We start from the raw sequence: 15,577 nt of genomic DNA on the forward strand, positions 1-15,577 counted from the left end.
AATGCAAAATTATGCCTGAGTACCAAAAATTTCATAACCATAGGCCTACTTTGATTTTTACATTTGGTGTACCAATACAATTTTTTATTCACATTTAATTATTAGAGAAAAACTAACTAATTTATTTATCTAATAGTTACATCACTGATCTAAGAGTTACAAACCATCCTTAAAAATATGTTTGTAATAAAATATACATAGTACGTCTAATTTAACAAGAAAATTTCATTTTATTATTTATTTTAAATTTATTCAATGTCGAAACATTTTTCAATATCTTTCCTAAACATTTTAAAAGAATTTCCAGTTTCTTCAATGGAAATTGAATTACAAGCATCTCTGATTCTTTGTTTTAGTAATTTTTTGTTTTAATTATTTTTTTAATTTTCTTTGTTTTAATTCCCTGTCATTTGGTAATGGCTCGGAATAAACAATTTGCTTGAACCGACCCCATAATAGGAATCAGAAATGGTTAAATCAGGTGACCGTCGCGGCCACTCAATTGGGCCGCGTCTTCCAATTCATTGATTTCGAAAAGTTCTATTCAACCATTCTGCTACTCAAATAGTGGAGTGCGCTGAAAATACGTTTCTTGATTAAGAGATCCTTCAATAAAGTATGGTCCAATAATACCTAAATGGTACGATATGGCGCACCTAACGTTGAAAATATTGCTTCTTGCCATGGATTACAAATTTTGGCGTTTCATTGGACCAAAATCGACAATTTCGGGATGAAATTACACCATTTGTAATGAAAGTAGATTCGTCCGAGAATATTATTTTTTTATGAAAATCCGTAAAATGTTATCACCTAACCTAGAAGAAAATAATAAACGGCGCGCTTCATCCCCCTTTTCTAAAGTATGTTTTAAAGTACCTTGGTTTAAATGCTTTAATATTGTTGGCATCATAATGCTAAAAGTTCTTTGTAATTCAGATTTGCTTATGTTCAGCACCGCCGATAACTTTACAATAAGATTTAAGTACGTTTTTTGTACAAAACTTTGACAGTGACAATGTTTTATAGTGGTCATTCAGCTGCCTCATTTAACTGAGAATTTTAATATTTTAAAGTGTTCGACAAAAACTCGTAAATGCAGCAAAAAACAACCCAATATAATAAGGGGTATGCATTCCCGAGCAAAAAATTCGTACCGATCCTAAACAGAATTAGAACAAGGGCAATAATTTTCACTATTTTAACTATTAATATTTATTTGGTTTTTATTTAAACCTTTAAAAAAGGGAGAATAAATAATTAAATAATTTAAACGTAAAAATCAAAGTAGGCATATGGTTATGAAATTCGGTATTCGGGCATAATTTTGCATTCTAAATAACTTTTTTTTATAAACTTTTTTATATCTTGCCTAGACATACTACTTTACCTACTCATAAAATTTAAAAAAATGCTCGTATCAAGGCATGCTTTATTTAAAAAAAATAAAAATATGCTAAAATTTATTGTTTAATCTGGATGCCAAACAGTCAAATTTCAACCCCAACATTTTTTGTAATTTTTACGTATAAATTCGCTCATCCTGCGACACAAATGTGTAGTAATCTAACATGTAACTTTTTTCAGGTTCTTACCCATAATATAAGAATAATAAAAATAAATTAATATTATTTTCTTAAGCTTTATATGGCCTTCTCTATAAGATTGTTTCTTTAGCCGATTAAAGGTCCTAAACATAATATAAAATAACTTTTAACCAAGTTTTAAACTATTCTTAATTAAATATTTTCTATACTATTTAATGATGAAAGTAATACAAAATTGATATTTATTAGTGACGTTAATAAACAAATGGCTGGTGGCAAAGCTAACAAGGCTTATTTTATTTATTTATTTTGTATTGATAAAGTAAAGAGATATATACAAGTTTCTTTTCCTTTATTCGGTTGCCTTTAGATTTAATACCAACAACATTTACTTTTAATAAGCTAGAACAAGGTACATCTTTCGATTAGTTTCAGTTTTAAGAAAGAACATATTGCATAATTAGTAACAATATTTTTTCCAAAGTATTCTACTAAAGAAGAAAGAAATCTAATAATATCTAATAAACAAATAGAATTGTTTACATTAAAAAATAAACTACATCGATTTTGTCTTTCCACCAGTCTTATCTTCTAAAGTCTTGTAAGATCTTAACCTTATCTGTTGCACATGCTACATTCTTCACTTACATAACATTTAAAACTATATTATTATAGCGGACAACATCTCTTATGACCTAAAAAAAATTAATTTGAAAGAAAGTAAGACTAGCCTCTTCAATTGGGACTTTGATTTGGGAATTATTGTATCATTTGCCTCTTCTTATCACTTCCTATTAGTTAAAATATTAATCGTGTGATGAAATTTCTAACGGACATTTAACAACTTTACTACCATGTGATTTTCTTGTATCTAAACTAATTTTATACACAAAAATACATGAATAAAAGGAATATATAAGTCTGAAATAATACAGAATAAAGTTACTTTAAATACGGCCAACAAAAAGTGATAGTGCCTGTAAAGAAACAAATTAATATGCTCATCGAAAACAATCCAGCAAGGCTTACTGCTTTTAACGTTAAAAGTTAAAAAATCCTCGGATCCGTATCATTTTGTGTTTAAGGAGGACAATAAAAATACATGTTATTTCCAGACAAATCGTAGCTCAAAATTATAAAGCGAAGCGATATTTTAAATAAACTTTAATGTTCTTTCAAATTATGTATCACATAAACCCCTTCCCATTTAAAAAAATAAAAGTGAATACCGCCCCCGCTAAGGGGTTGAGGTTATAGTATGTATGTATAATTATGCCTCTCTGAAAAAAACAGAAACCCAAGAACCACTAACATCTATTTGTGGTTCTTTTAAGTGCCTCTCAAGATGGTAAGGTAAAAAAGTATAGTTACTTTAGTCATGTGTGCTATAGGAAGGATTTGAATCACAAAAATAATAAAATAATAGCTGTGAGGTGAAGGAATGAAAGAATAAAGAATAAATATGATGAAAATTTATATTTGACTACAGATTTTGATGTCTCTATATACTACTGCTTTCTAGTTAAGTTAATGAGTCACTGTTAGTGGTTTTGATCATGGAATACAGGACTCCTAATTAAACATGACCAATATTTTATTGCTTTTTGCAAACTTTTTGACTGCGTGCCTCCGTACAAGAAACCTACAAACTTGTCTCCTCTACTTTACCCTCGCTAGGTATCCTACGTTTTATTAAACTCTATTAAAACCTCTTGGACAAAACTCGGAAAGTTTAGCAAAAAATGCTTTTCATATGGGTAGGTTACTTTCTTCTATATCTGTGCCTAAAACTTATATACAGGATGACTTATAAGTTATATTCCATTCTGATGGAACTGATTATTTTGATGACTTTAACAAAAAATCCTGTTTTTGTCACATACAAAATATCCTAAATACAAAAATCCCTTAAGTAGTGGGATTATTGATTTTTCATTTGGAGAACCCAGGGAACTAATTTCTAAAAGTTAGGAATAATTTAAAAGAATCTACTATATATATTGTATTTGTATCTCAAGACAACACAGTGAAAAAATGTACCTAAAATGTAAGAATTAAAATTCTATTTTATAAATCTATTTAAATGTCTATAATTATAACATGAATATTCGAGGACGGCGGGGAATTGGACTTCATATTATAATATGAATTTTTTGATCAGAATAGCCTTTAGCAACTTATATAGTTTACATCATAACTAATAAGAAAACCTCTGTATATAGGGTGGCCAAACAGTCTTCCTGCTTAGAGTAATGAATGGAACTTTTACATCAGTAACACGCATAAGTTTATCACGGATTTCGAATGCATCGGCCCAACATAACATTGGTTATTAACCACTCATAGTTTTTGTCATAAGTTTTAAGATGTCCGGTTATTATATTTGTAAATTTTTTGAGTTTCGTTCTATTATTTTGTAATTTAGCCATTTTGGTTAAATTTGGTTGCAAAGTTGTCATGGAGTCCACCAAATAAAATAACTTTTCCGATTAAAAAAAATATTTACACGTACTTATTTATTACAGAAAACAGTTTAAACAATTTCTATCAGTTAAAGCTTTTAGACAGTTAGACCTATCTCTAAAGATAATGGAAATGCTTATTTATGATTGCTTTACAATAGCTTGTCAATCCATGGAAATTTTATCTAAATATAATTTTTTGTTTATTATTCGAATTTTATGTTTGTTAGATAATATTATCTAGCAAAAATGATCGTATTATAATCTAATTATTAGGTTTGTTTGTTCTTAATAATTTACTTAGATACTATGCTAAAAGAACCATTATTAATAAATCATTTTTAACCACAACATAACTGGCAATAAACTACCATTAAAATTTTGTACATAAGAAAACATTAATTTAATCTATGCTGTATCATTTTCCTTTACAGGAACTTACTTATCAGGAAAATGGTGCATATACTTTTGACATGACCGCCCACAGCCGGGACAATACCAGTAACTTAATAACCCAACAGAGGCGATAAAAAGCAAGTTAGGAATTGCTAGAGACAGCACGAGGTTTCTTAACGTGTCATCCCAAGAGTAACGAGAAACTACAAATTCTGGATACATTCTGCTATAATAACAAGGAAATGGAGTACCGGCCGTATTATATCCATACTGCTTAGCAAATTGAGAGCAATTTACTGAAGGAGGATACCCACAACCTTCGGTATTAATCAAAAAGCGCGTGTTAGTCACTTCCCAGTGGACAATTTTGTCTTTATTATATTTACGAAAGGGTACTCTGGAGTAATTGACGTGAATTTGATGGCATCTAGTTGCTTCTCTGGTGCAACCTTCTCGGCATGAAGCCCAGCTACAGTTAGATATTCCTTCAGCATAAACATGGTTAGTTGCTACACACGTCACTGGTTCAGTATCATAATCTGCCATTAAACTTGTAATAGATGGGTCTACTACGAATGGTATGAGGAAGAGAAATGCAAATACTGATACAAAGGCAGTGGTACCCAGGCATAGTGAAGTATAAAATTTTGCGGTTTCGGCTAAGCTGAGAAGCGTAAAAGATGGCTTGCTGGTCATGTCGGTCAATTCTTAATTTGAGGAAATGTGAAAAATGTGACTTTAAAATCCAAAACTGACGCCTTCCCCGTCCAGATGGAGGCAACTATTTGGTCCAACTACCGACTTCATCAGTCTCGATCCAACAAGAGGGGAACGCCTAAAACAAAATTACTTATCAAGAAATTATGTTAAATTAAATCAACAAAGAATAGTGCACTCTTTCATATATAGTTATTATAAATAATACTCTATGATCTTAAAAATTATTTTTTTTTAAGTTTTTAAGTTTATTTTATATTAACTAGTAGTAGGCTTATTTTACTCTCGGACTACTTAATAACAGGTGTTACCGGTTTGAAAAATCGTTATACCATCGTTTTCATCTAAGAAAACCATGTGATTCCTCTCGCAATTAGTTTTTAAGTCAGAATTCGCAAATAAAGTATTTTTAACATGAATTTGAAATTATATGTAAACCTTATATTTCTGTGTTAATATTTTAAATTTAAGTTAGCCAGGTATGACTAATTTCTTATTCAGAAAAATGTGACATATAATTTTATTTTCTCCTAATTTAATATTTGCTATATCTCTAGTAGATTATAAAATTCCAAGTTTTTATATTGCACTTTTATACCTTTTTTTATAAAATTCTTTGTGTTGTTGTGTTCGTTGTTTAAGTTATTTTCATATTAATACAAGTATTAAGAGACATAAAATATAGATTAAAAAAAACATAAAATGAAAATAATGATAAGTTTCAAAGCTGAGCAAGTATTAATAGAAGAGCTAAGAAGTTAGATCTTTCAACCGTTTTTGTATTTGTGTTTCTAATGCTAATGCCGTTGAATTTGTCGCCTGTTTTATGGCCCTGAAACTCAATATTTACTCAGTAGTAGATGTTTGTAATGTGATTTGTCCAAATACCCAAAAAAAACACTCATCAGAATCAGGTGAAAATTGGTCAAAGTATTTCTTATTTATTTCCGCTCAAACCTTCTATTTTGTTTGTCGATCCAGTACCTACAATTAACATTTTGTGGTTTGTTAATATTGGCTTCCCTCGTGAGCTGTTCAGGCTGTCTTCCATCTTGAATCGGTTTTACCGGTGGTAACTATTTACAGTTTTATTAAATTTAAAGTTAACCAGATTGAACATCGAAAAACAAAATAGGAGGTGTGAGCGCAAAATATGCGAGAATCTGAATGCCAAATTTCAGGAAAATCTGATATAAGGTAATATTGTATTTTTTTACAAAAAGGAACAAATAAATGTGTTATAAATGTCATTTTGCTTTAACCCTACTTTTGTCTTGCTATGTTTTAACCTATTTTGTTTTCAAAATATACTCTACTAGCTTGAAATTAATATTAAAAACAGTCTTTTAATAACTTTATGTTTCCCGTGGATTTTTCTATGCTCCATTTGAAATAGCTCATAAAATATGTTTATGAAATGGACGAGTGAAATTGAAAACTATATTTTTTATATCTCATGATAAACACAAACTCGGTCCGTTTGCGAACTGTTCTGGAAAATTGTGTTTTTTTTTAAATGTTTTCAGAACTTTGTAGTCCGCGAATAGAGTTTTTACCAACACAAACAGTGTCTTAGCAAGGGTCGGTAACTTCAAAGGGTCCGCGTGTTCTAGAAATGTTTGTCTGCTCAGTGTAGACGTCTTGAGATAGTTTGATTTTAATTTCGTTGTTGTAATTAAGTGGTTTAATCTAATTTTAATGCATAAAGAGAAAGCGTTGCAATGTCTATTGTAAGTACTTTATTTATATCAAAATATTGACACGGTATATGTACTTTTCGCATACTTCTAAAAAAGTGTGGACAGTGGAGGAAACCGCCAATTTAATTGAAGGCTACAAAAATGTTAGAAGCTTATGGGATGCTAAACATTCAGAGTATAAAAACAGAAATTAAAAAAAAAATTTCTTGATGGAGCTAGAAAAAATATGTAACGTGTCCACAGCCGAAGTTGAGCGAAAGTTGGCTAACATTATTGATTGTTATCAGAGGTCTCTGTAGTTGGTGTTGCTCTTGCTAATGATAGGGCCAATTAAACAAAATAAATTTTCAAAATCTGTGCTTGACATTCTTAAAAAGTTCTTAAGATTTGATCGCAGTTCACCTCCTATACTTATATCATCTTCTCTTAGATCTTGCAATAGTTTAGAAGTCACATTTTCTCCTTTTTTCCTCAAAGATGGTCTAACCCAAAATCGACGTTAATTTTTGTTCTTTTTATTCATAATAAAATATGAAGCTCCTAGAAAAAATCAATCCTCGTTATCTTGTCTTAACATATTTGCTGCGCGCCACATTTTCACAAAGTGGTTCCGGTGTCTCGATGTAAACTACATAAAACTTAAACAGGACATAAACTGACTAACGAACTAAAATCAATACAAACTATTGATTTCAGTTCGTTACTGGTGTAGACAGAAAGTGCGTTGGGGACACAACAGTTTTGAAACAATTTCAAAACAAAACTGTTCAAATTTTTCTGTTTAAACGGATAGTTCGTGTTTTGTTTTTGGCCAGTCCGCTTAGTGGAAACCCGACATTATACAGTACATCCGTAAAGTACCGGATAAATTCAATAAAAATGAAATGGACCGTTTTTGAAAAGAATGCTCGAATCCGTCGATTTTAATATTTGGTTTAGGGTGCGTGGAAATTAGATATACAGGGTGACTTAAAAAAAGATATGACGTCATCAATATGTTTTTCAAATAGAAACCACAATTTTTTAATGCAGAATCAGAAAGAACGCATTTTTTTTACAAAGGATATGGTACAAATGAATAGTGGTTACATAAGCATTTTTGAACGAAAAATGAAGATAAAATGTAAAATTAAAGAAATGCCTATCTAAATTACATGTTAGTATTTTGGTTTTTTAGTTGTTGTTGTCAGTGTCAGAAAGTGAATGTATTTTGGTGCAACTATTTGAAGTATTTTTAAAGATATTTATAAGTGGTGTTTATTCTTTTTGAGAGGCAGTGCTATCCTGCGTTTTATTATTAACTACACTTTATTACCTACTGTTGAAATATGAGAAAATTAACCGAACGTGAAAGGATCGAAATCTTGTGTATGATTGGTTTTGGTTCGGAGATGTCGCGTACTCAAAAGGAGGTGGTTCAGTTGTTTAATGCAACTCATCCTGATCGGTCGCCTATTAGCCAAAGCATGGTAAGCAGAATTCAAGCAAAGTTTTGTGAATTCGGGCATGTCATGACACTCAAAAAGCTGAAAAGAAACAGGTAGTAGGACTGACGTTGTCTTTGTTTTTGGTACAACACGACGTTTCGATCGGTAAATATCTCCGACCGTTATCAAGTGTAAACTAAAGCAATTTCCTATTCTGCAGGCTTATATATGATTAATGGCATCAATGAGGCGTGAATTCTGATGATGCGTAAAGAGAGCGTCTGCTAGAAGAGGTCTCCGTATGTTGGGAACATCCACACTGGGTTGGCTGAAGATGCCCTGGTTTTGCGTTATGTAGGCAGCTTCCAGAAATTTCCTTTTTCGCCAGTGTGATTCCTTCCTTAGAATTTTTGTTTTAGACCAGTGAATGTTATGGCCATTTGTCCAAGCATGTTCAGCTATGCCTGATCTGGCTACTTCTCCAGTGGTCGTCCATTTGCGATGTTCCTTGGTCCTAACTGCCAAAGGACTTTTGGTTTCGTAAACATATGAGTCGCCACACTCACAAGGATCTGGTAGATGCAGTTTTTGCTTCTGTAGATTCTAGCTTTGTTTTGGAAACAGAACTTCTTATTGTATTGCCAGATCTAAACGCGGTTTTTAGAATAAACTTCTTAGCAATTCGTCGGATTTTCTCGGATATACCTTTTATATAGGGGATTGCGAGAAGCCTAGTTGATTCATCCTCTTGCTTGGTTCTGGTCTCCTTCGCCATCGACCTCTGGATAGTTTTCTGGATAGGTTTTTTGGAATAACCACTCTGCTGCAGATCTTTAGTAAGAAGTGCTACTTCCGCCTTAAAGTCTGCGTCGTTATTGCAGATGGTTATAGCTCGGTTGTACAGAGACCTGATGATTCCAACTGATGACAACAACAACTGAAGTCGAACCAGAGTGATTGGAATCAAAGTGTAGGTATTGTCCAGTATGTGTGGGTTTTCGATACATAGACGTTCTTATAATGCCATTTGTATTCTTGATTGTAAGAATGGCAGCATCGAATTTTTCTCCGTCTCCATGGTGAATTTGATACTTGGCACCATGTTGTTCAGGTGGTGTAAGAAGCCCTGAAGTTTGTCTTCCCCTTTATCCCAGTTGATAAATGTGTCATCAACGTATCGCAGACACATCTTTGGCTTTTGTCGTGAGGTGCTGATTGCCTGTTCCTCAAACCATTCCATATATATGTTGGCTACCACCGGAGACAGCGAAAACACTCAAAAAGCTGGTCGGGGTTCAATAACTGAAGAAGATGAGCTTAACAATTAAATATATACACAGGTTAAAAATAAATCTATTATCTTTTAGCATAGAAAAAACAGTGTCTGTTCTATTCGCTATTTATGTTAGCGGCCTCCCAACTAATACCCAAATTACTATTTTCTTGAATTTAGGAATGGGTTTAGAAAAAATACGTAATAAAACGCTTACGTAATAAAACGTAATATATATACACGTTTGGCGAGATGAATCTTACGGATTGAGTTTTAATGTATTAGACCTAATAGATAGAGAGTAGACAGAGAACGACTGCATCGGTAACCTCCCACCGATAGCGACGCCGATTCTCCGTACCGCTCGCAATGTGAATTTAATTTCGTCCGGCTTGCTCGCAGTGATGTTTAGCAAGCGCTTGGAGATGGGTAGGTTAGCCGCCTCGAATCACCGAACATAAACTAGAATAGAAGGATCACTCTAAGCGCCGCCCAAAATGTTGCCTTTCTCACTCGCTTTCTGATGCTACTCTTTTTTGCTGCCCGGTGGCGACTGCGTTATACAGGGGCGTCTTCAATATTAGAACTATAATAGCGTTGTGCGGAAATTTTGTACTTTATAAATGCCGGCGATATGTTGCGTAGATGGCTACAGGAGTAAAAGAGGATATACATTTTAAAAAAAATAAAAATGGATTAGTTCACAGAAAAAAATACACGCTTTTCTTCAGTATTTCTTAAATATCTCGGAAAATTGAGATCCTACAAAAAAATCTAATAAACAAAAGTTTAAAAACAAAAGATTGACTTTTGTTTGATTTATCTAGGTGCTATAGGCGCTAAGATACAACTGTGTGAACATAACCCTTTTTTTTAGATAACAAAATATAATGACGTAAAATTATAACTATTTCACGTTATTAAAAAAAAAAACGTTTTTTAGACAAATATCTAGCACATTTTTTCAAGTATGTAGTATCAAAAACTTTAAAAATAAACTTGATTGTAAGTCATTAGCATAAAAATTAAAAAAGTTAGGAATAAAATAAAAATAATTGCAGTTTTAAAAAAATTGATCAAAAAAAATTATGTATTTATTTCAAAAATTAAAGCGTAGCCTTCTACAATGGACTATATATAGGTACCAATAATATGTTCAAAAAGTATCAGCGATTTAGAGTACATATTTTTTTTTAATCGTGATTTTAATCTAAAAAAATGCAAAATTTTTGGTAATATTCTGTTATTAGTGGTGGTTTTTAATAGTGAAAGCTATCCGATTTATTATTAGTTGCATTGCAATCATTTGAATGATATAAATTTTAGCCACTTATACCATCTAACCATACTTAAAACTGCATTTTTTTTGTCATTAAGGGTGGTTTTTAAGGGTTTAAGTTTCAAAATATTGATTTGTACTATAATCCCCAATGTAAAACTATATTTATCTTGCATATTCATATGAATTCTAGGTTGTAAAACACCTATTTTCGTTTTATTTTAATTTTAGTGGTTTGTTCTTTCATCCCCTATTTTAAAAGCAAATAATTAGGCATTTAATAAGTTTTTTTTATTTAACTGCCTTTTTATATTTCACTGTTACCGAGTTCCATATTCTGAGTGTTGTTATCACATTATTATGTAAATTTTATTAAATATTTAAAAAATGGCTATATTAACGAATTTATTATTAATTAAGTGTATGTAATATTAGGTAGGTAGTATTACACGCTGCCCGTCGCGATGTACGAAAATATTCCTTATTAAAAATGTTTCAAACACCCCCCGTATCGTAAAGGATTGCCGCCGAAACTAAATAATGATTTACGACCGGGTAAAAAAAGTTGGCACTGTTTAGAAGTCCCTACTTCAAACGGCCGCGAGAGAGTGAACCTACTGTCTTGTTCTTTATACTGTGCTCGAATCAAGTATTGGAATTTTACGCGCACACGAAAGATAAAAATGTATGTTGTTTTTTAACGTGCTCATAATCGCAAGTCAAAAAAACAACTTTAATATCCTCAAATCTTAAAAACCTTTGGTGAAAACTAAATACAATATTCTAAAATAAAATGAAAAATAACTCTTAAACAAAATAGTAATTCTAATTAAATGGATTATTTAATAAGGTGTTCAAATACACCTCCTGTTGGGCTTCACAGTATTCCAACCTGTCGTAAAATTCTCTAAGTACATTGGCTAATATTTCAGGTGTAATGGACCTAGAAATATTAATAATTCTTAGTCGCAATTCGTCGAAATTAACGGCTCTTTCATGTCGGTGTTGGTAAAGAATTTCCGTCAAATAGCCCCATAAGAAGTAGTCGCAAGGCGTCAGATCTGGAGATCGCGGAGGCCATGGTATGGTACTTCTTGTGGAAATAAGCTGTTCAGGAAAAGTGTTTGTTAAATAGTCCTGCACTTGTCTAGCATTGTGAGGGGGACATCCGTCTTGTTGAAACCAAATTTCCTCAAAATTAACATCCAAGTTTCGTACAGCGGGTATAATATTTTGTTGCAATAAAAGTAAGTATCTGTCAGAGTTTAAGGTACCATCAATAAAAAAAGGCCCTACAATGTGATTGGCTAAAATACCAGCCCAAACATTTACCTTTTGCGGGTATTGACTTCGTAATGGTACACTCAAATGTAGATTTTCCCGAGACCAATATCTCACGACTGAAGAATTATGTCGACCTAGAAGAGAAAAAGATGACTCGTCTGTAAATAAAATATTACTTGTGAAGTCGTCATTTTGATCAATTTTTTCTCTTAAGGTTTCACAAAACTCCAAGCGTTTTATTTGATCTTCTGGAAAAATTTCTTAAGGGTTTTTAATTTTATCGGCTTTGTACTTATTTCTTTTCAAAATATCACGCACTGTACGACTTGGAATATCAAGTTTTTCAGAAATTTGGGAGCTAGAACAAGGTTCACTTACTTCCACAAAAGCACACACCTTGACCTCCTTTTCAATCCTAGCGTCAGGTGTTCGATGAGGTTCCTGATCGCCACTAGAACATTTTGCACACCGATTTACACATCCCGACTGCTCAAACTTATGCCAGATATTATACATTGTTTTAGCAGTAGGGACTTGCTGATCAGGATATACAAATATAAAACGGCCGACAACTTCTTCTGCACTATCCGCATGACAATACCATGTAATGATATTAATCTTTTGATCAACAGTGAAAACCATTTTTATTTTATTACTGTATCCGTCTTCGTACCAAAGGTTGAAATAAATTGTAAACATGATCAGCTAACACGTACATAGGTATGCGAGGAATTGCAACCGAACTTTAACCGGACTGATAAGCGCAACGACGACGCGATAGCCGCCCAGGGTGGAGCCAAGTTTGTTAGTTTGTTCTCGCTCTACTCCGTCTCCTTCTTACACATTACGCAAAAATCATATTCGAAATTTTTCATTCGCCGAATATATATATATATATATATATATATATATATGTTAGATGAGAATATACCATGAAACCCGATACTAAGGCCAACCCACATGTTTACCGTCTCAACCAGTTCCGTAGGCGTTTCCAGGAATAAGCAAACGTAGCACCTTTTATGCTTAGCTGTTGTTTGTTTAAAAAGACTGTGGACAGAACCTTATCATATTGTTCTCATGATAGTCAGCATTTTCTGTTTATATAAAAAGCCATTGCTTGTTAGCTCTAAGATCATTATTATTAAGTATTTTGTATAAGATATAAGATTTTATTTATTCTTATATTTTATATAAGATATAAAAACCTATGTCGGTTTTTTTTGTAATTTTGAAATAAAACTTTTTTTTTTTATGTTATTTTTGGAATCTAGAATTTAACATTGGCGCACTCGGAACAGATAGTTATACGCCGCGAAAACAGGTTGATCCAAATTCGCGAGTGATATTAGCTACAGTAAGAACCACTAGCACCCTAAATCCAGCGTCCTCACTCAGCAACAAGGGTACGAAAGGAACACCTGGTGAAGCCCCTGGTATCCAACAAGCAGAGAACAAGACAATGGTTAAGAAGATTCTTTTGTAAGTTAAAGCATTGAATCATTCGTTTATATTTTTGTTTTTGTGTATTTTAATATTTTATACACATTTTATTTTACTATTTTTATACTGTTCGATTTTCTAATTTCGTATTTCGAAAAAAGTATTTAAAATATTATAATGTCTACCACAAACGAAACTAAACAAACTGAACAACATAATCGACAAGCTCATAGAATACGTCAGCTCACGATATTCACCTTGAAAATTATAAACTATCTAAATTTTTTTCTCTAATTCCTGAATTTGATGGTGATGCAATATTTTTAGGCTCATTTTTACATGCGTGCGATTGTGCTTACAACATGGCAGTCGGTGAACAACGCGATCTTTTAGTTATTCACATAAAAAATAAATTAAAAGGAAAAGCCGCACAACTTGTCAATTCTAGAAATGTATTATCATATTTAGAAGTTAAGCAATTATTAAGTTTACATTTTGGTGATAGTCGGGACCTCTCTTCTTTAATCCAAGATTTGCAGAGATTAAAACAATTACCAAATGAATCCCCGTTAATATTCTTTAATAGGCTTTAAACTCTTAACTCTAAAATGCACTCTGCCGTGCAAAAACAAAATTTTACCGCACCTCAAAAAATAGCACAAACGAATTTAATAGACTCGATGTCTCTAAACACACTATTAACCGGTTTAGACCCACATATTGGTCACATAGTACGCGCAAGTAATCCCAACAATTTACTTGAAGCTCAAGCTAGAATTAGGCGAGAATTGCAATTGTCCTATTTTGAAAACCAAAAACAAAATAGACCCATACAACCACATCCATCATCCAGACCAAACACTACTTTAAGACGCCCGCAAAATCCTAGTATAAAATGTTTTAAATGCGGAAGAATTGGCCATACTTCAATTGAATATAGAGTACAGTCAAGCCCCAGACCTAATAATTTTGAAAACCCAGCACCAAATTTAAATAGTAATCCAAATAATTTTCAAAGGCCATATTCACAAAATCAACCTTCATTTCAAAACCCTTCTAACCCCCAACCACGACCAAATTTTGGACAAAGTAGCCAAAACAAGTATCGTCCCAGTGTCATTCAAAGAAACCCAAACTATCAAAGAACCTATCATATGAACTTTAATGACGGTTCACAATATAACTATTTTGACGAAAATAACTATTTTGATGAGAATAGTTATTCTGATAACTACCTCGAGCAGTACAACTATTATTCCGATAATAGTCAAACCTATTATTACGATCAAAATGTCGAAGATTTTTCTAACCAAATTGATTATAATTTATTTGAACAGCCAATAGGAAATCAACACGAACCTAATAATAACTTGGCAACACAACAAAATCCTTTAGTAACGTCAAATCGAACTTTTCCATTAATATCGAACCAAAACCACCCACCAGATCAGAAACAAACAGACCAGACAATGTCGCAAATTGCAACACAAATCCAAACATTGCGGATCAACGACCCGAAACAAAATCCAGAACAAAGCTTTCTTTAAATAATTTACACACCGTAAGCTCAAAAAACCTTTACTACATTTACGATGCTTCCAAAACATATAAATTACTTATAGATACAGGCGCGGGAATTTCAGTTTTTAAGGATCATGTTGCAGACGGTTTTAAGCAACGCTTTGCGGAAAATATTGTCGTACAAGTATCACTGATCAAAAAATATTGATCCAAGAATCCACCTTGATTTCTTTTAATGTAGATAATCCTTGTAAAGTTTATATTTGTAACTTAGATATCGAATTCGATGGTATTTTAGAACTCGATTTTCTACAGCACTATGAACACATTCATCGACTTAAAATCAAAAATACTTAAGACAAATTTTAAAGATATTCCTATGTATAAATTTACACCAGAGGATGAAAAACCTGTAGTAAAATCAAACTTAGCTAAAGAAGCTCTTCTTGCCTACCTCAAATTCTAACCCCAACAGTTGATACCGAAACTAATCAGCATTTTCAAAATAACGCAATAAAAAATAAAAAT

The 15,577-nt window shown here is 32.3% G+C and overlaps 2 protein-coding genes across 2 annotated transcripts in view; both read right to left on the bottom strand.

The window, feature by feature from the left end:
- On the bottom strand, positions 1-5,101 carry LOC126748427 (protein tipE). The gene has a single exon (XM_050457671.1). It carries the CDS (start codon positions 5,099-5,101, stop codon positions 4,448-4,450), a length of 654 nt encoding a protein of 217 aa, XP_050313628.1. The 3' UTR covers positions 1-4,447.
- LOC126748425 (uncharacterized) overlaps positions 5,094-15,577 on the bottom strand; it is a 24,933-nt gene continuing 14,449 nt past the window's right edge. Inside the window, exon 2 of the mRNA XM_050457667.1 lies at positions 5,094-5,240. The gene's annotated coding sequence lies outside the window, so the exon portion shown is untranslated. The remainder of the gene's footprint in view (positions 5,241-15,577) is intronic.

This window comes from Anthonomus grandis, chromosome 22 (assembly GCF_022605725.1).
Source record: "Anthonomus grandis grandis chromosome 22, icAntGran1.3, whole genome shotgun sequence".
In the NCBI taxonomy this organism is placed as follows: domain Eukaryota; kingdom Metazoa; phylum Arthropoda; class Insecta; order Coleoptera; family Curculionidae; genus Anthonomus; species Anthonomus grandis.

Coding starts and splice junctions, on each gene's coding strand:
- LOC126748427 (XM_050457671.1), bottom strand. CDS start 5,101: ATGACCAGCAAGCCATCTTTTACGCTTCTCAGCTTAGCCGAAACCGCA.